The 19770-nt window shown below is 41.2% G+C and overlaps 1 protein-coding gene across 3 annotated transcripts; it reads left to right on the top strand.

Moving 5' to 3' along the window:
* Positions 1–31: 31 nt before the first annotated feature.
* LOC113096275 (solute carrier family 12 member 6-like) lies at positions 32–19381 on the top strand. 3 transcript variants are annotated; one of them, XM_026261632.1, is made up of 26 exons: positions 32–188; positions 1168–1765; positions 5804–5898; positions 6642–6770; positions 6858–7004; positions 7088–7142; positions 7292–7422; positions 7498–7739; positions 7833–8101; positions 8183–8344; positions 8486–8584; positions 9663–9720; positions 9793–9967; positions 10378–10496; positions 10594–10692; positions 10820–10939; positions 12785–12889; positions 13459–13627; positions 13727–13922; positions 14437–14606; positions 14678–14809; positions 16695–16802; positions 17775–18004; positions 18085–18218; positions 18329–18450; positions 18481–19381. In XM_026261632.1, the coding sequence occupies exons 2-25, from the start codon at positions 1573–1575 to the stop codon at positions 18418–18420; spliced, it is 3429 nt and encodes a 1142-aa protein (XP_026117417.1). In that variant the 5' UTR covers positions 32–188; positions 1168–1572; the 3' UTR covers positions 18421–18450; positions 18481–19381. The 3 variants fall into 3 exon arrangements, with proteins under 3 accessions (XP_026117417.1, XP_026117416.1, XP_026117415.1); XM_026261631.1 differs by having other exon boundaries at positions 18329–18467; positions 18498–19381; XM_026261630.1 differs by having other exon boundaries at positions 18329–19381.
* Positions 19382–19770: the final 389 nt, after the last annotated feature.

Here is a 19770-nt window from a genome sequence, read left to right as displayed (position 1 = left end):
TTCCCTGCGATGCATCCTGCGTGCCTACGTCATGGCGCCAAAGAGCATGCGCCTCGGGAGCGCGCTTTACGCTAGTAGTCAGTCAAACGTGCTGATTTTGAAGCTCCGAAACCAAAGCGATAACCGGACTGTATTTCCTCTGTCCAGCTGGAAGCCGGTCTTTACGGCCCCGTGGCGGTAGTCCCGAGGTAAGCGAGCGTCTGCACGCTGACACGAGCCGGTCGTGTTTATCGGGAGCGCGTGATGTGACCGTTAATGCGGGTTTGTGTGTTTATGCCCTCGAATCTCAAGCGCGCGTCTTCTGAGGTAACCCGGTTTATTAGTTATATAAAGCGTTTATAGCGATAAATATGTGACAGTCTGGCCGATTCGAGCCGCTGTCCGGTGTGTGTCTGTGATCTTATTATAATTGGCTTAATGGAGGCGCTCAGGTGCCGTCTGTGTCTCGAAGAAAGTGTCGCAGGAACTAACGTTAACGGCCGGTTTGTGACCTCGCGCACTACAGAGACTGCAGTGTTGACTCGCGCACTACAGAGACAGCAGTGCGGACGGCACGAGCAGAGTCTAGGCGTCACACCGTAAAGACCTGCTCCGGTGATACACTGATGAGATCACCGTGACGACTCACTGCGGTGCCCAGAAACACTGTCTCACAAGGGCCATAATAGATGTGCGTGTGTGTGTGCGCGCGCGTGCTTCTACATGTAATAGATATACAAATATTATGAATATGTATCTACATAAATGTTACATATATGGCAATATGTCTAAATATGTTAACATAATTGTTTTATTCCTTGGCAGAAAACACACATATGTATACATCATTTTATCTGTAAATAATATGGATAAAATATATATTTTTGCAAATAAATAACACATGAATTTTTATTTACAGATAAAATAATATAAATATGAAATGATGTAAGTAAAATAGTCAATGAGATACTGTATGTGTAAGATAAACATATATAGTCCGTCTGACTCAGACTGAAGCACCCAGTGACCGGTTTGAACCACTTTAAACCTGTCTTTAGTTTAGTATTCTGCTTTATATACTGACTGTGTGTTTGTTCTGTTTCTCTTTCCCTGTCACTCTCTCTCTCTCACACACACACACACACACACACGTGTTTATCCGTCACATCACTGTGTCGGTCATGACAGCGTTCTCTATTAATCAGCCTTCATTTATTTTGCACTCCAGTAGAGGAAGGGTCATTTTTCATTCGCTGTCAGAGGTTTTCATTACGTGCCAAACTCTCTGCTGACGCGTCAGAAACCAGATTCAAGCCACACGAGCTGTTCTGAGCTCAAATCAGCTGTTTTCAGGAGATATTAGCACTGAATGCACACCATCACCACTGCATGTGCTGTCCAGATTAAACCATCTCTCGTCCGGTGAGCACAGAGGGGTCGTAGATCACACACACACACACACACAGAGTCTCGTGGCGATGCATCGGGCCGTGTGCTCTCCTCCGTGCACCGTGAGCTGAGTCGCTCCACCCGTCTCCGCCGCAGGACCCCGGAGCCGTCACCCTGTCGGAGCCACCGCAGCCGCGGGAAGCCATGGCCTCGTCCGTGCGCTTCACCGTCACACCGACCCGAGCTGAGGACTTGCCGGACACGTCTCCAGACATCAGCTCTCGCTCCAGCAGAGTCCGCTTCGGCTCCAGGGAGAGCGTGAACCGCAGCGAGACGTCCGCAGGAGTCACCACCTCCGCAGGGGCCGACACACCTGAGCGCAGTCACCTGGAGCACGGTGAGACTCGCCCGCTCTCTCTCTCACTCTCAGTCTTCTCTATGTCTCTCTCTCTCTCTCTCTCTACAGGGATGATAGATGACTGTGAGGATGAAGAGTTCAGTGTTTCACTGGATATGATCTGATTATACGAAAAACCTGTGAAATCTGGTTTTGCCTTTTTAATTTTTCTAGATTCAGGTTTGTTTTCTTGTCTTTTTCACTTTTCTAGACTCTGTTTTAATGTTTGAGTTAAATTTTATTCATCAAAGCATGTCCTAATAATTTTTAAATCATGAAACTTACAAAATTAAACCACAATTTATTAAAAGTTTACTAGTTTAAAGGCCCTATGAAATATTTTTTTTTTATGGATTCCATTTGAATGGATTCAGGAAATACGAAGAATCAAAAGCATCTCTAATTGATTTTAATAATATATATATATATATAAAATTGTATATTATATTTTCCCCATAGAAAAATAATTATGTCGTGTACTTGCATTTTTCTGCTAAATAAATTACAGTAAATATTCCTTTAAAGATAATGTATTAATAATAATTGTATTATTTATCATTACATTAATAATATTTCTGTCACGGTTTCTTCAAGTTAAACCGGACTTTTATTTTGACGGGTTGCTTTTTTTGTATGCTTATATTTGACGATAGTTTTACTCAAACAGTAAAATGTTCATGAAGTGACTCTCAGAGCAGTTCTAGAGATCATGTTCACGTGCTGACCTCCTTTTGATTTATCTAAAATTTGGCAAATTACGTGACGTTATATAGTAAATTCAATGGTTATGGCTATGACAAGTGACTATCATTTGGTCTTTACACAAGCGAACATCTGAGATTTTCTTCCATGGCTCCTGCTGCTCCTTAAATCCTCTTCAATTCAATTTGATCAAATTAAAGGTCATAAAAACTGTATCTTAAACTTTAAAACACATCTTAAAGATAATTTAAGAGGTCTTCCATTTGGAAGCAAATATTTATACTTAAAACTTAAGTATCTTGGAGAGGTGAGGTGTCCAAGTCTCAACATCTAACTACTGGGGTGCCTCAGGGCTCAGTTCTTGGACCACTTCTCTTCTCTGTCTACATGGCATCATTAGGTTCTGTCATTCAGAAACATGGCTTTTCATACCACTGCTATGCTGATGATACTCAACTCTACCTCTCATTCCGTCCTGATGATCCGACGGTAGCTATTCGCATCTCAGCTTGTCTAACAGACATTTCTTCCTGGATGATGGACCATCACCTTCAACTCAATCTTGCCAACCAGACCACATTGCTAAAACTGTCTGATCCTGCAGATTTGCTTTATTCAACATCAAGAAGATCAAGCCCTTTCTTTCAGAACATGCTGCACAACTCCTTGTTCAAGCTCTTGTTCTGTCCAGGCTGGACTATTGCAATGCTCTCTCTGCAGGTCTTCCAGCCAGTTTCTAACAAACCTTTACAATTAATTCAGAACGCGGCAGCAAGATTAATTTTTAATGAGCCAAAAAAGAATACACGCAAGTGATCGTCGCTTGATTGTTCATCCCAAAGAAGCACAAAGTCACTTTTAAGGACTTTTAAATTAAATGTTCCCTCCTGGTGGAATGACCTCCCCAACTCAATCCGAGCAGCTATTCAAGTCAAAAATATTATTAAATATCACTGAATCAGCTCAAATACATTCATTTATAACAATAAATAAATAATTTCATGAGAAATAACTCATGAAGATAACGGCAGCAATTTTTTTTTGTGTGATTAAAATAATTATAGTTATAGTATTTATTAATGTTGAAAAGCTTTTCACTTTAAATATTTATTTCATGTCTATAATTTGCCAAGGTAATGTTCCTAATTTGTTTTAGTTCTTCACTTAAAGTTTTTCATCTGATGTTTATATTTTATTTCAACTTTAAAATAAGAACAACTGTTTTAAATAGTTTAAGTTTTAGTTAGCACTGATCTCAGTATAAAGCAAGAATATTTTGAAATGATTAATTTAGAGAGCGCTACACATCTGTAGAGTTAAACTTCAAACGCTGTGAATGAAACCATCTGCACCCGTGAGACTTTTGCTCTTTCTACTTGATGATTAATGAACATCACACATTTATTATTAGGATTTATCTCTAATGTATTATTAGTAATGTAATATAATATAATAGAGTATATGAAGTGTATGGTTCAGTCCTTAACTCTGATTGGCTGAGCCACGTTCAAAGCTGTTGTAGATTACAATGTAACAAACACCTTTGTTTACTGCTGTGTGTTGCTTGGCAACCACTCTGTTGTAACCACAACCGTTTCTGAGGAGCTACATTGTTTGGTGAAGAATACTGTTGTTATTAACATCTTTACACTTTCTCTGCTCTCTTTTATTTTGTGAAACCTTACCACGTATATGGAATAACCGTTTAATAAACACAATAATCCCTGTGAAGCCGTGGTTTACAGTGAATATATAAGAGATGAGGGGGTTTTAGTCACGGCGTGAACCTAACAACGCCCTCAGCTCATATACGTCACTGGTAACCACAGCTTATGGCTTTTATATTATATTATTATTATTATTATTGCCATTTGACTTACACAGTAAGCTTTATCTACCACTTAATTCAACTTAAACTCATTTAGGAAAGAACTTTTATTTTTTGAGCACACACGTCTTTAGGTTTTACGTGATGATCTTTTGACTATTTTCCTTCAAACCTATGATCGTATCAGTGAAGTGTAGTAGAGGTCCATCCTGCGCAGTGTGCCCTAAAGAGGGTGTGACTCACAATGTGCAACATCATCATTATGAAACAGGAAGTTGGTTTCAGAGAAATTATGTAATGCTGACTGTCATGTGAGTTTAGCTGCGACGCTCCCACACACACACACACACACACACACACACACGCTTGTTTGGCACAATCACACACACTTACTACTCATTATGTTGCTTTAAGAGCTTCACATGTGGATGACACGCCTCAGTGAATAACACAGCGACAGGTGTGTGTGTGTGTGTGTGTGTGTGTGTGTGTGTGTGTGTGTGCGAGCTCATGCAAATTCCTGCACGGTCTGTCTCTGTGGTGATGTTTTGGGGTGGTCCGAGCACCATTTATTGAGCGTCGACGCTTCGGTAGTAATCAACACTCGAAGCTTCGGAGAGAAAGGCTGAGCATATTCTTCTCTCTTCTGAATACAAATACTGATATAAATCTAATACAGATGTGTCAGTCGCTGCCTTCTTTGTGTGTTATAAACAGAGATATGGAGGATATTTACTTTGTCGGAAAACTCTTGATGTGATGGGATGCCAGGTGTTACAAAAAGAGGAAAAACTAAAAGATTTGAATCTCCAAAGTGAAAATCTAATGTCAACCCACCGAACGAATAATCGAATATTCTGCTCATAGTCGTAGTGTCCTTTATTTGTCAAAAATAAATAAGTTGTTTTTATTTGGATTAATGAATTCAGTTAATTAGAGATGCTTTTGATTGAATTTTGATGATTCAATTTAATTAAACCATTAAAACATAATCATGAAAAATCTAATACAGATACAGATTTTGGGAAGAAATAAAAGAGGCCTAATGTTTGCAGAGGGTGTGTTGTTCTGTTTGAGTGTGACAGGAAGTGAACGCTGTGTGTGTGTGTGTGTGTGTGTGTGTGCTTGAAAAACACACTAACTGGAGTTTGTTTGAAAATAAAAAATGCTTAGAGTTTTCTGTGAGGGAGGTTTAGTGTGTAGGGCGATAGAAAATACCATTTGTACAGTATAAAGACCATTACGCCTGTGTGTGTGTGTGTGTGTGTGTGATGGGGAAGTGAGAGTGTTTGCTGATGGTGACTCAAGGTCATGTGATCCGTCTCTGAACTTTCACATCATCCGGTTCAGTTACTCGTCTGATGTGTTTTATCTTGTGGCTGTTTCAGTAGCAGCACTAAATGAACAAGTACAATGATTGTTTCCCAACAGGTTTCTCAAGCACTCCCACTGTAAACTTAAGAAACATTAATAACGGCTGTGTCTGTGTGTGTGTGTGTGTGTGTCAGGTGACGGCGGTGTGAAGCTGTCCAGTGCTTACATCAATAACTCTCACGCCATTGATGACGATGATTTCTACGACAGGAATCTGGCTCTGTTTGAGGTTTGTGCTTTCAGTATCACCTCTCATCTTTGTTGGTCGAATCCGTGTGTGTGTGTGTGTGTGTAAAACAATCAAGATTTATGTTTATATTTTACAATCAGTGATAAAACAGGCTTCATGTTTCTGGTCCACTGTGGGAGGTGCTGATGCAGCATGAGGTGATCTGGAAAGACTTGTTGAGACTCCAGACAATAACTCAACTTTATTCAGACAAAACTTGAACTGCAGCATTAAACAAACAACGCTCCATGCTCACGGTGGAAACACTGAGCTTGTAGAACAATTATATAAGATACTATATATATATAAAGATATGAGTGTGGCTCCTACACTTTCGAAAATATCTTCTAATTTAAGACCATCTTCTCATAACCCCATTATAATACATGTCATATTGAGCTACAGCGAGCAGGAAATATACAGAGATTAATAAAGTTATCAGACACTGAATCAGAAGCAGCAGTTGTGAGGGGCGTGGCCAAACTAAGCCCCGCCCCGCGATAATTGCATTAAACTGCTAACATGTGTTAGCGTGCTAATTTTGACAGCACTAATATCTACTGTTAAACTTTAATGAATATACAGAATTTAATTGATTTTCTCCATGCAAAGCTTTTTAGACTTTGGAGTGAACCTGAACGTTTCTTTTCATCATCTCTCTATTATTTTGACCCATTTGCTCCCTCTCTTTGATGAATGTACGTTATATTCCTGTCATCTGATGTGTGTGTGTGTGTGTGCAGGAGGAGATGGACACTCGTCCCAAAGTGTCGTCTCTGCTCAATCGTCTGGCGAACTACACCAACCTCATGCAGGGAGCTAAAGAGCACGAGGAGGCCGAGAGCATCGGAGAGAAGCACAAGAGCAGCAAGGTACACACACACACACACACACACACACACACACATGCATCTGCATCTGACTGACTGAGTGTTGTTCCCATGATGCCCTGTGTTCAGTCTCCTCAGATGGGCACCTTCATGGGCGTGTATCTGCCGTGCCTGCAGAACATCTTCGGGGTGATTCTGTTCCTCAGACTGACGTGGGTCGTGGGGACGGCCGGAGTCCTGCAGGCGCTGTGTATCGTCTTCATCTGCTGCTGCTGCGTGAGTCTCTCTCTCTCACACACACACACACACACACACTCAGGATCAGGTCTGTGTGTGTTAACTGAGTCTCTCTCACACAGACGCTGCTGACTGCGATATCTATGAGTGCCATCGCTACTAATGGAGTCGTGCCAGGTGAACTTTCTCTTCTGTTCAGCTGAGTTCAGAAGTGTGTGAAGAGACGAACGCTGTAGACTGATGAGTGTGTGTGTGTGTGTGTGAGTGTGTCTCTGCTGCTGTAGAGTTAACATAGTGACTAACTGAGCCGTGTGTCGCTCCTCCAGCGGGCGGCTCGTACTTCATGATCTCTCGATCTCTGGGGCCTGAGTTCGGGGGGGCCGTGGGCTCCTGTTTCTATCTGGGCACCACCTTCGCCGGCTCCATGTACATCCTGGGGGCCATCGAGATCCTGCTGGTGCGCAGATCTTCTCCTCTAACAGCAGTATACCTCTGTCTCACAGTCTCTGATCCGCCGTCCTGTGCTTCACAGATGTACATCGCTCCGAGCGCGGCCATCTTCGTCTCGGACGGTCCTGACGGCGAGGCGGGGGCCATGCTGAACAACATGCGCCTCTACGGCTCCCTGTTCCTGCTGCTCATGTGTCTGCTGGTGTTCGTGGGAGTCAAATACGTCAACAAGCTGGCGTCGGTGTTCCTGGCCTGTGTGATCGTGTCCATCCTGTCCATCTACACCGGAGCGCTGGTGTCCGCCTTCAGCCCGCCCTCCTTCCCGTGAGTCTCTCATGTCATCTGCACTCCCATTCAAAAATAAATGAGAGTAATAATAATAAGAGTCAGACTCTGAGTGTGAGCTGGTGTGTGCAGCGTGTGCATGCTGGGAAACAGGAGTCTGTCTCAGCACGAGCTGAAGGACGGTCTCTGTGTGAAGACGCTGCTAGTGCCTCCGCCGCCGGAGGCTGCTAACGCTAGCGAGAGCTTCAACAGCACAGACACTGCGCAGGAGACAACCTCAGACCTGTGGAGGCACTTCTGCAACAGCTCCGAGCTCAGCGCCGTGTGCGACGACTACTTCCTGCACAACAACGTGACGCAGATCCAGGGCATCCCGGGGCTCTCCAGCGGCGTGATCGCAGGTGAGACGCTCGTGTGGAGGAGCAGAGACGCTGCTCACGGTCACACCTAACGTGTGTGTGTGTGTGTGTGTGTGTGTGTAGACAACATCTGGAGCTCGTACTCGGCTAAAGGAGACGTCCTGGAGCGCGGCTCGCATCACTCCGCCCACAGAGACGCCGTGTCCAATCACTTCCCTTATGTGTTCGCTGACATCACCACCTCCTTCACGCTGCTGATCGGGATCTTCTTCCCCTCCGTCACCGGTAATGAGGAGACCCTCTCGTTGACAGCAGTCATGAAGGATCTTATTAGCAATATATGATACATCTCAAATGAGAGAGTGTAGCTCTGCTATCTTCTGAGGTCATGTGACACAGAATCACTCGTTCTGCTCTGTGTGTCAGGAATCATGGCGGGATCCAACCGCTCTGGAGATCTGAAGGACGCCCAGCGCTCCATCCCCATCGGCACCATCCTGGCCATCCTCACCACCTCCCTCGTCTGTATCCTGACGCTACCACATACACACACACACAGAGAGAGAGATAGACACACACACACACAGAGACACAGAGAGAGAGACAGACACACAGACATACACACAGAGAGAGAGAGAGAGATAGACACACACACACACACAGAGACACAGAGAGAGACACAGACATATACACACACACACAAACACAGAGAGACACACACAAACACACACACACACACACAGAGACACACACACAGACACAGAGAGAGACACAGACACACAGACATACACACACACACACACACACACAGAGACACACACAAACACACACACACAAAGACACACACACAGAGACACAGAGAGAGACACAGACGCACAGACATACACACACACACACACACACAGAGAGAGACACACACAAACACACACACACACACACACACAGAGAGAGACACACACAAACACACACACACACACAGAGACACAGAAAGAGACACAGACATACACACACACACACACACACAGAGAGAGACACACACAAACACACACACACACACAGAGACACAGAAAGAGACACAGACATACACACACACACACACACACACACACACACACACAGAGACACACACACAGAGAGACACACACAAACACACACACACAGACACACACACACACACACAGAGACAAACTTACACAAAGTCACACACATCTAATACTGGAAGTTAATTTTCACTTGTTTATCAACACATTCATGTATGTAACATTTTTATTTTGATTGTTTTGATCTTTTCATTATTGATTTATATGATAATTTAATCATTATTATTCTACATTTGCATAATTTTAAATATTCAAATAATTTGTAATAGTATTTTTTTTATATTTTATCATTATTTTAGTTGTATATTTATATTTTACATACATGCATGAAGATGCCTTTATCCAAAGCTATTAATGAAAGAAGCACAAAAAGCAAACGTCTTTACATTTGTATAATTAAATGAACTTTCACACCGTCACTGATCAGTTCTGTGTTAATGTGAGTGTGAGAGCCGCTGGAATGAGTTGATGCTCAGAGTGTGTTTCCTGAACGTGTGGCTCAGATCTGAGCTGTGTGCTGCTGTTTGGATCCTGTGTGGAGGGCGTCGTTCTCCGAGACAAGTGAGTCTGCGTCACTGCTCTTCTCTTCAGATACACTGGTGTGCTGTTTCTGAGGCTCTGGCTCTGTTTCAGGTTCGGAGACTCGGTGAAGGGGAATCTAGTGGTCGGGACGCTCTCGTGGCCCTCCCCCTGGGTGATCGTGATTGGCTCGTTTTTCTCCACGTGTGGCGCCGGCCTCCAATCACTGACCGGAGCTCCTCGCCTCCTGCAGGCCATCGCTAAAGACAACATCATCCCCTTCCTGCGGGTCAGACGCGCTCACACTCACCAAACCACCCGCTTCAGCTGCTGCTGTCTAACCACTAGGCCACGACGTCCCCCACAAATCACAGAGACATGCTTACCTTTTTTACTTTCATTTTCAGTTCCACAGTTACAGAAAGAGAGCTATAGACACAATAAATACACATGAAACATTGACATCTTCAATATTCAGCCAAATAAATCATTGACAGCTTCTAAGAATTGGAATATAAATGCATATAGTTATTCAGCTCTACATGAATCCATTTTGAGATTCTTACTTAACCAAACAAGTAGTTAAAATCAGACTAATAATTGGAGGTCATGTGCTGCTGAAACTAGAGTTTGATGTGAAGGAACGCATCATGTGTCAGCTCCAGTGTTCAGATGGTGGTGTCTGCCGTGTGTCTGCAGGTGTTCGGTCACGGTAAGGCTAACGGCGAGCCTACATGGGCTCTTCTGCTGACTGCAGTTCTGGCGGAGTTGGGGATCCTCATCGCTTCACTGGACCTCGTCGCTCCCATTCTCTCCATGTGAGACATTTTAAACTCTGAACTGATGTTCATGAAGGCTGTAATGTCAGTGTGCTCTAATGCTGGAGTGTGGTGTGATGATGTTATCCGTCCGCAGGTTCTTCCTGATGTGTTACCTGTTTGTGAATCTGGCCTGTGCTCTGCAGACGCTGCTCAGGACGCCCAACTGGAGACCACGCTTCTCCTACTACCACTGGTAACACACACACTTACACACTTACAGACACACTCGCTCACACACACACACACTCTCTCTCTCTCACACACACACACACTCTGCGGGTGTTTTCCTGTCTGATGATGTTGTTTACTGTGGTCGTCAGGACGCTGTCGTTTCTAGGCATGATAATCTGTCTGGCTCTCATGTTCATTTCCTCGTGGTACTATGCCATTGTTGCCATGGTGATCGCCGGCATGATCTACAAGTACATCGAGTACCACGGGTATGTCACCTTGGAAACTGGTGCCCTGTCTGTGTGTGTGTGAGAGAGTATTAATCGTGTGTGAGTACTGTGTATATGTGTGTGTGACTATTAATCGTGTGTGAGTATTGTGTATATGTGTGTGTGAGTATTAATTGTGTATGTGTGTGTGAGTATTAATCATGTATGTGTGTGAGTATTAATCGTGTGTTAGTATTGTGTATATATGTGTGTGAGTATTAATCGTGTATGTGTGTGTGAGTATTAATGTATATGTGTATTAATCGTGTATGTGTGTGTGTGAGTATTAATCATGTATGTGTGTGTGTGTGTGAGCATTAATCGTGTGTATGTGTGTTTGAGTATTAATCGTGTGTGTATTAATCGTGTATGTGTGTGAGTATTAATCGTGTGTTAGTATTAATCATGTATGTGTATGAATATTAATCGCGCGTGTGTGTGTATTAATCGTGTGTGAGTATTAATTGTGTGTGTGTGTTGAGTATTAATCGCGTGTGTGTGTATTAATCGTGCGTGAGTATTAATTGTGTGTATGGGTGTTTGAGTATTAATAATGTATGTATGTGTGTAGGTATTGATCGTGTATGTGCGTGAGTATTAATTGTGTGTGAGTATTGTGTAAATGTGTGCGAGTATTAATCTTGTGTGAGTATTAATTGTGTATGTGTGTGAGTATTGTGTATTTGAGAGTATTAATCATGTATGTGTGTGTGAGTATTAATCGTGTATGTGTGTTTGAGTATTAAAAATTTATGTATGTGTCTAAGTATTAATCGTGTATGTGCGTGAGTATTAATTGTTTGTGAGTATTGTGTATATGTGTGTGTGAGTATTAATCGTGTGTGAGTATTAATCGTGGATACGTGTGTGAGTATTGTGTATTTGAGAGTATTAATTGTGTATAAGTATTGATCGTGTATGTGTGTGAGTATTAATTGTGTATGTGTGTGTGAGTATTAATTGTGTGTGAGTATTGTGTATGTGTGAGTATTAATCATTTATGTGTGTGTGAGTATTAATCGTGTATGTGTGTGTGTGAGTTTAAATCGTGTATGTGTGTGTGAGTATTAATCGTGTGTGAGTATTGTGTATATGTGTGTTTGAGTATCAATAATGTATGTATGTGTGTAAGTATTAATCGTGTATGTGCGTGAGTATTAATCGTGTGTGAGTATTGTGTATATGTGTGTGTGAGTATTAATCGTGTGTGAGTATTGTGTATGTGTGAGTATTAATCATTTATGTGTTTGTGAGTATTAATTGTGTGTGAGTATTGTGTATGTGTGTGTGAGTATTAATAATTTAGGTGTGTCTGAGTATTAATCGTGTGTGTGTATTATGTGTGTGTGAGTATTAATCGTGTGAGTATTGTGTATATGTGTGTGTGTGAGTATTAATTGTGTATGTGTGTGTGATTATTAATCATGTATGTGTGTGAGTATTAATCATGTGTGAGTATTGTGTATATGTGTGTGTGAGTATTAATCGTGTATGTGTGTGTGAGTATTAATCATGTATATGTGTGAGTATTAATCGTGTCTGTGTGTGAGTATTAATCATGTGTGTGTGTGTGTGAGTATTAATCGTGTGTATGTGTGTTTGAGTATTAATCGTGTGTGTGAGTATTAATCATGTATGTGTGTGAGTATTAATAGTATGTTAGTATTAATCATGTTTGTGTATGTGTGTGTGAGTATTAATCGTGTGTGTGTGTGTGTGTGTGTGTGTGTGTGTGTGTGTGTGTGTGAATCGTGTGTGAGTATTAATTTTGTGTGTGTGTGTTGAGTATTAATTGTGTGTGTGTGTGTGTGTGTGTTTGAGTATTAATCATGTGTGTGTGTTCAGGGCGGAGAAGGAGTGGGGTGATGGGATCAGAGGTCTGTCTCTCAGTGCGGCTCGGTTCGCTCTGCTCCGGCTGGAGGAAGGTCCACCGCACACCAAGAACTGGAGGTACACACACACACACTCTCACACACACTCTCATACATACATAAACAAATATACACTCACACATTAAACCACTGTGTTATCTCACACTATACATGTATGCTGTATTTTAATGCTTGCATACATGTATAGAAATAATTCAATTTAATGATTGATTTTCACATAATTTTTAAAAAATTTACAACAACAATTTTTTTTTATAAATATTTCTCATGGTCGGTGCTGAAATATACATTAGAGGAACTATGTTATAAATCATTACATTTAATGCTTTTCATGCTTAATGCTTATGTTTTATGCTTATTTTAGTACTAAAAAGATGGTAATAATTTCATAGAGCTATTATTTGTGCTTCTTAAGTATTTCTATTATAATTTAAATATTTTTATTAATGGTCATTTGTAAAATATATATTGGAGGGCCAATGTATTATAAATTATGCAATCACATTTTTTATTTTAATATTGACAACCGTTTTATGCTTATTTCAGTAAGGATTAGTAATTTGATATAATTATCAGAAGTATTTGTTTGTGTGTGTGATCAAATAAATGTAAAGTCTTGTTACTCAGGCCTCAGCTGCTGGTGTTGCTGAAGCTGGATGAAGACGCTCACGTCAAACATCCGCGTCTGCTGACCTTCGCCTCTCAGCTCAAAGCAGGGAAGGGTCTGACCATCGTGGGGACCGTCATCCCGGGGAACTTCCTGCAGACCTACGGCGAGGCTCTGGCCGCCGAGCAGGTGTTTATCACTGGTTCAGTGCAGATCATGTGACCTGAGCGCCACCAGACACGTGTCTCTCTCTCTCTCTCTGTGTGTGTGTGTGTGTGTGTGTGTCAGACGCTCAAGCATCTGATGGAGAAGGAGCGCGTGAAGGGCTTCGTCCAGTGCATAGTGACACAGAAGCCGCGCGAGGGCATCAGTCACATGATCCAGTCCAGCGGTTTGGGTGGCATGAGGCACAACACTGTGGTCATGGGCTGGCCGGACGCCTGGAGACAGAGCGAAGACCCTCAGAGCTGGAAGACCTTCATCAGTGAGTCACACACAAACCGCTTGAGTTTATAATACCACTGCATGGGGATTTAGATCAACAAGCTCCAAAATTAACACACAAACACCAGACAGTCATTCAAGACACTGAAGATGGACCGATAATCGCTTTACTTCTTATAGATGTTCACAATTGTGACCATTCAAACCAATGCAAAATCACTTAATATGCATGAATATAATGACTCGAGCGTTATTAGAATTTGTTTTTATTTTGTAAAATTTTTGGTATTCCTGTACTAACTTTTGTTTGCAGTGAAGTTAAAATAAACCGTAATTAGAAGTAGCCAAAAAAAGTTTGATTTTACATTTACATTTAATGTCCTGCCATGTATTGTATGTTAAGTAACTAATGTTTTTAAAGTGTTAGATGCAGGTAATGATCCAGCTCCAGTGTAGTGTAGTGGTAGTTAATGTTCTGATGATGCTCTGTGTGTAGTGTGTGTGTGTGTGATGTGTGTGTTCTGATGATGTTCTGTGTGTGTGTGTTGTCTCAGACACGGTACGGGTCACCACCACGGCTCATCTGGCTCTTCTGGTGCCCAAGAACATCTCTCTGTTCCCCAGTAACTCTGAGCCGTGCACTGAAGGCTTCATCGACGTGTGGTGGATCGTCCACGACGGAGGGATGCTGATGCTGCTGCCCTTCCTGCTGCGCCAGCACAAGGTGTGTGTGTGTGTGTGTGTGTGTCTCTCTGACCCGCTAACACTAGCGCTAACCCTCTGTGCTTGTGTCAGGTGTGGAGGAAGTGCTCCATGAGGATCTTTACCGTGGCTCAGATGGAAGACAACTCCATCCAGATGAAGAAGGATCTGGCCACCTTCCTGTATCACCTGCGCATCGATGCCTACGTGGAGGTGGTGGAGATGGTGAATACCTTCTGTTATTACACACCAAACACGCTCCAATCCTGTTATTAATCTGATCCTGCTATTATCATCCTGCTAACACTCAGATTAGCTTTCAGATAAGCCTCCTGACCTCCAAATATAAATACCTCAGAACCTCCAATACATTCACTGAATTACGTCTAAGAGCGTGTTGTTACTGGAAATACAATAAAACTACTCAAATTAACATGAAAACATAAATATAAAAACTGATTTGAAGTTTTGATAAAAACTATAATGGTACCTCAATAACTCTGATTATCGTTAACTGAAACTGTTATTATAAAAAAATAATAATAAATAAATGAACATTAAAATTAAATAGTTTGATGTCAAGCTTAAAATAAATATAAACACTGAAAATTTAAAATGTTTATCTTGGCAATGAACTGAAATAAGTTAGAGGTAAAGGAATAAAGTTACTAAAACTGAAGAAAGTAAATAAATTAAAGCTAAATAGAATCATAAAAAGTAAATAATGTAAACAAAGGTTAATAAAAACATTTTTCTAAAAAATGATAAAACACAAAATCACTAAAACTTTCAAATAAAGGACTAGATGAAACAAGGGCACAAGAACAACCAGACAGGGAGACACGGACACATATTCAGCCACAGACAGAGGGGGTGAGAATGACCACGGACCACCAAACACAAAAGGGTAAGGTGCACTATAAATAGGGAGGAAAATGAAAGAGGGACAGGTGAGCACAATTAGACCAACTAGGGTAACAAGAGGGTGTGGTAAAGAGGAAACAAGGTGGAGGGGTTAAAGGAGCACATGTCCGAGAAAACAACTAACAAGGCCATGTGCTGACACTAGACACAAGAAACAAACATAAAACAAAGTGACAGAACCATACTAGTAGTAGTAGTATTAATAATAAAAGTAGTAATAATAGTAATGGTAAATGTAGAAATTTCCACACTCTAATAGGGCCCTATGAAATCAGTTTAATGTTTTCATAAAATCCATTAGATTTTTTTCCAAATTCTGTTTTTTCCATTTGAATTTTTCTCCTCTCCTTTTTAATAGTTAAATTGAAGTTTATTAATCATAAAGCAAAGCAAATCTAATTAATTGGATCATGAAACGTAAACATTTTCATATCAATTTAATAAAAGTTTAACAAAAATTACATGATTAGGGCCCTGTGAAATATTTTATTTTTTCTCACCATTTTTTTTTTTGTTACCAAATTCTGTGTTTTAGCTTGTCTAATTATTTGAACACAACACAACTTAATCCATTTTATTTTTTCTCTTAAAGAAGCCTAATGATGGTTTTGTTATTAATCCTTAAAAAAATAATGATTGTTTCATTTCAGTAGTAGTAGATGATGTACATTCTTCTGAACAATAAAGTTCAAACCCGGACTTTTATTTTGACGTGTTACAGTGAATACCTTTACAGTTCTGTGCATTTGATATGATGCTAGTCGTCAGATGCTCATGAAGTGACTCTCAGAGCAGTTGTGGAGATGTTCTTCATGTGTTTTCATCCTCATTCAGAGAGATGAACAGATGCTGAAATCACCGCGAGTGTCATACGCGCTAAACTGTGAATTAACCCACAAAAACTATCGGCATGGATTTCTGCCAATAACCGATTGTTCCAGGAATCAAGTATCGGTGCCGATTAATCAGTAAAACTACTACATCAGTCGACCTCTAGACAAAAGCACGTATAGTGACTAAAATCTATCTGATTCAAAAACATTTCAAAATAAGAGTCCCGGTGCATTTTGGGCTTGTTTAAAATGATAAAATCAAGGATTGCGCATATAGTGATTTTTCTGTATATTTTCAGTGTTTAGATTGGGCAGTGATTTCGCTCGCTGGTGTAAGTGTGTGTGTGTTTCAGCACGACAGTGACATCAGTGCGTACACGTACGAGCGGACGCTGATGATGGAGCAGAGGTCACAGATGCTGCGGCAGATGCGTCTCTCCAAGTCTGACCGTGAGAAAGAGGTGAGTGTGCAGACACACTGGACACACACACGCTTCCTCCGCTCACACACACACTCACACTCCTCTCGTCTGGTCTCTGTCTCTAGCGAGTGCGCTGGAGCTTTGATGACGTAAGTGCTCACTTCACTCCGATCTTCAGCCGTAGACAGCGCTTCTGTAGAGAGTTGTGTTGGTGTTTAGAGAGCGTCTGTGTGTGCATGTGACTGTCCCTAATCTAGCTCAGCCGAACAACTGTTTGAGTGACTGAGATACAAGCAACGGAACCTTAACTGAAATAAATACAAATAAAGATTCTTTTGTTATAGTATTACAATGACTAAACCTAACAGGTTATATGAAAACTGTAAACAAAATATATTTAAAAACTGAATAAAAGTTCATGAAACTTATATAAAAAAATAACTCAAATTAAAATGAAAACTGAAGATATAACAATAAAAGTTAATGAAATATATTTTAGGTGTTAATTACATGTTAACTACTTAAATTAGACGTAAAAGAAGTAGTACAATTACAAGAAATAGATATGTTAAAAATAAATATCATGATCTAAGACAAATGACAAAAGTGCTAACTGAAAATAGAAAAATAAATTTAATTTAAAATATTGATAAATATTATAACAGTGGAATATCCAGCTGTGACGTTTCAATGAAACAATTAACATTTTGATTTAAAACTAAAATAAACATTAACAATAACTACATTTTTACATTTTAAATTATACGATAACAATTAATAGAATCTGTAATTGTACTTAGCCAGGAATTAGAAATCAATCCTTGGCAACTAAAAGAAAATGAGTTAAAATTGAAGCGCTAAAATTAATTCAAACAGAAAATAATGAAAATGAATGTTTAAAAGCCATTGACAAATATAAGAGAACGCAGTGTGTGAGTGTGTGAGCGCAGTGAAGGCTGTGAGTGTGTTCAGTCTCTGAGTGTGTGTGTGTGTGTGTGTGTGTGTGCGCAGGCGCAGCTGGTCAAGGACAGGAACTCAATGCTGCGTCTGACCAGCATCGGCTCGGACGAGGACGAGGACACGGACGGCGCAGGAGACCGCAGCGCAGAGTACAGACGTGTTCACATGACCTGGACCAGAGACAAGGCCCTGCAGCTGAGGAGCAACACACACACACACACACACACGGCCTCGGCCTGCAGCACCCCCGAGGGCTTCAGAGACATGCTCAACATACGCCCGTGAGTCTCCACACCACATTACACTCAGTGTGTGTTTGTGAGGTGTCATGGTGTAATGGCTTGTGCTCCTCACGTCACAGAGATCAGTCCAATGTGCGGCGGATGCACACCGCTGTCAAACTCAACGAGGTGATCGTCAACAAATCCCATGATGCCCGGCTGGTCCTGCTCAACATGCCCGGGCCGCCCAAGAACCCTGAGGGGGACGAGAACTGTATCCTGGACCATTAATCAATGAGGTTTTTTAAGGTGTTATGGGTTTTGCACATCCTGTTCAGATGTTCTTCTGGTGTCAGTGTTTGTCCTTGACCGAGCTCCTCACAGATATGGAGTTCCTGGAGGTGCTGACCGAGGGTCTGGAGCGAGTGCTGCTGGTCCGAGGAGGAGGAAGTGAGGTCATCACCATCTACTCCTGAGAGCAGCGCCATCATCATCACCCGCCTCCCGTGTGTGTGTGTGTGTGTGTGTGTGTGTGTGTGTGTGTGTGTGTGTGAGACGGACGGCACGCCGGGGAGGACGTGTTCCTCAGACTGACTCAGGACTACAGCCCTCATACTGGACCAAGTGTGTGTGTGTGTGTGTGTGTGAGAACATCAGCAGTTCTGAGGGATGTCTGTTTCCTCCACAGGGAGAGAAGAAAAGGGAATATGCACCTTTATATCTCATAATTTGACCTTTTCTGAGTTAATGTCTGGATTCTGAGAAGACGAGTCAGAGCAGACAGATCTAAACTCTGAAAAAGCCTGAATTGTGAGATAATTGAGAGAAAAGTTGTAATTACCTTCTTCTTTTTTTAATTCTGTGACAGAAGACACAAACTGTGCAACTTGAACTCAGAATAATAAGGGGAAAAAATCTGAAATCTTTCAGTTAGTTTCCTGAACTGTGTTATTGACTCACGGTTGTGTTGCAGAACGACTCAAACTGGGAGATGAAGGCTACGAATGAGAGATAACGGGACGTGTGCATGTTCTCCTGCAGAGCTGCTGTGTGTTAGAAACATGACACGTGTGTGTGTGTGTGTGTGTGTGCGTGTGTGTGTGTGTGTGTGTGTGGAGCAGGTCTGGAGGAACAGAGCGAGTGATGCTTGTGTTTCATCTGCATGGAGAATCTGACAACAGCAATATCTCTCTCTCTCTCTTCATCATCGTCCTGTGACCCGTGAACACACACACATCCCTGCATCCAGCCACTCATCACTTTCATGGATATATTTTTTATTGTTTTGAGTTTTTATCATCGGTCGCTTCTGTCTGTATGTGCAGGGATTGTGAATTTGTTTTCTTGTCATGTTTTGAAATCTTAAGTGTTGTATCTTCTGTTTTTATCAGCTGGAATAATAAAAGGACAGTAATACGTCTCTTTTAAAACAGCAAACGTTGTCTTTTCTTGGGTTTCCTTTCAAGGGAATTCATTTTAGACCCCCCCCCTCCAAAAAAATATAAAGAAATGTTCTTGAATCATATTAATTAGTAAAAATGCCATCACATCAGAATTATTGTAGTATCTTTTATAGTTTTAATTTTTATTTTGAATATTTTCATATTTTCGGTAAAATGTCTTTATATGAAGTGTGAGACGTCCTCTATTAAAAGTGAACACTGTGTTTTATAATGACTAGAAATTGCCCTCTGGAGTGAAAAAAAGCATATTATTTAAGATAAACGATTTTTTTTTTGTTTTGTTTTTTTTTTGTTCTCAGTTATATGTAAGTAACTCAAAAAAAAAAAAAGCAGTTCAGGTACTTTATTTTGTCCGTTTTCTGA

Source organism: Carassius auratus, unplaced genomic scaffold, assembly GCF_003368295.1.
Source record: "Carassius auratus strain Wakin unplaced genomic scaffold, ASM336829v1 scaf_tig00215906, whole genome shotgun sequence".
In the NCBI taxonomy this organism is placed as follows: Eukaryota; Metazoa; Chordata; class Actinopteri; order Cypriniformes; family Cyprinidae; genus Carassius; species Carassius auratus.
The sequence above is the reverse complement of the archived record's forward strand: the minus strand, read 5'-3'. Positions and strand labels throughout refer to the sequence as shown.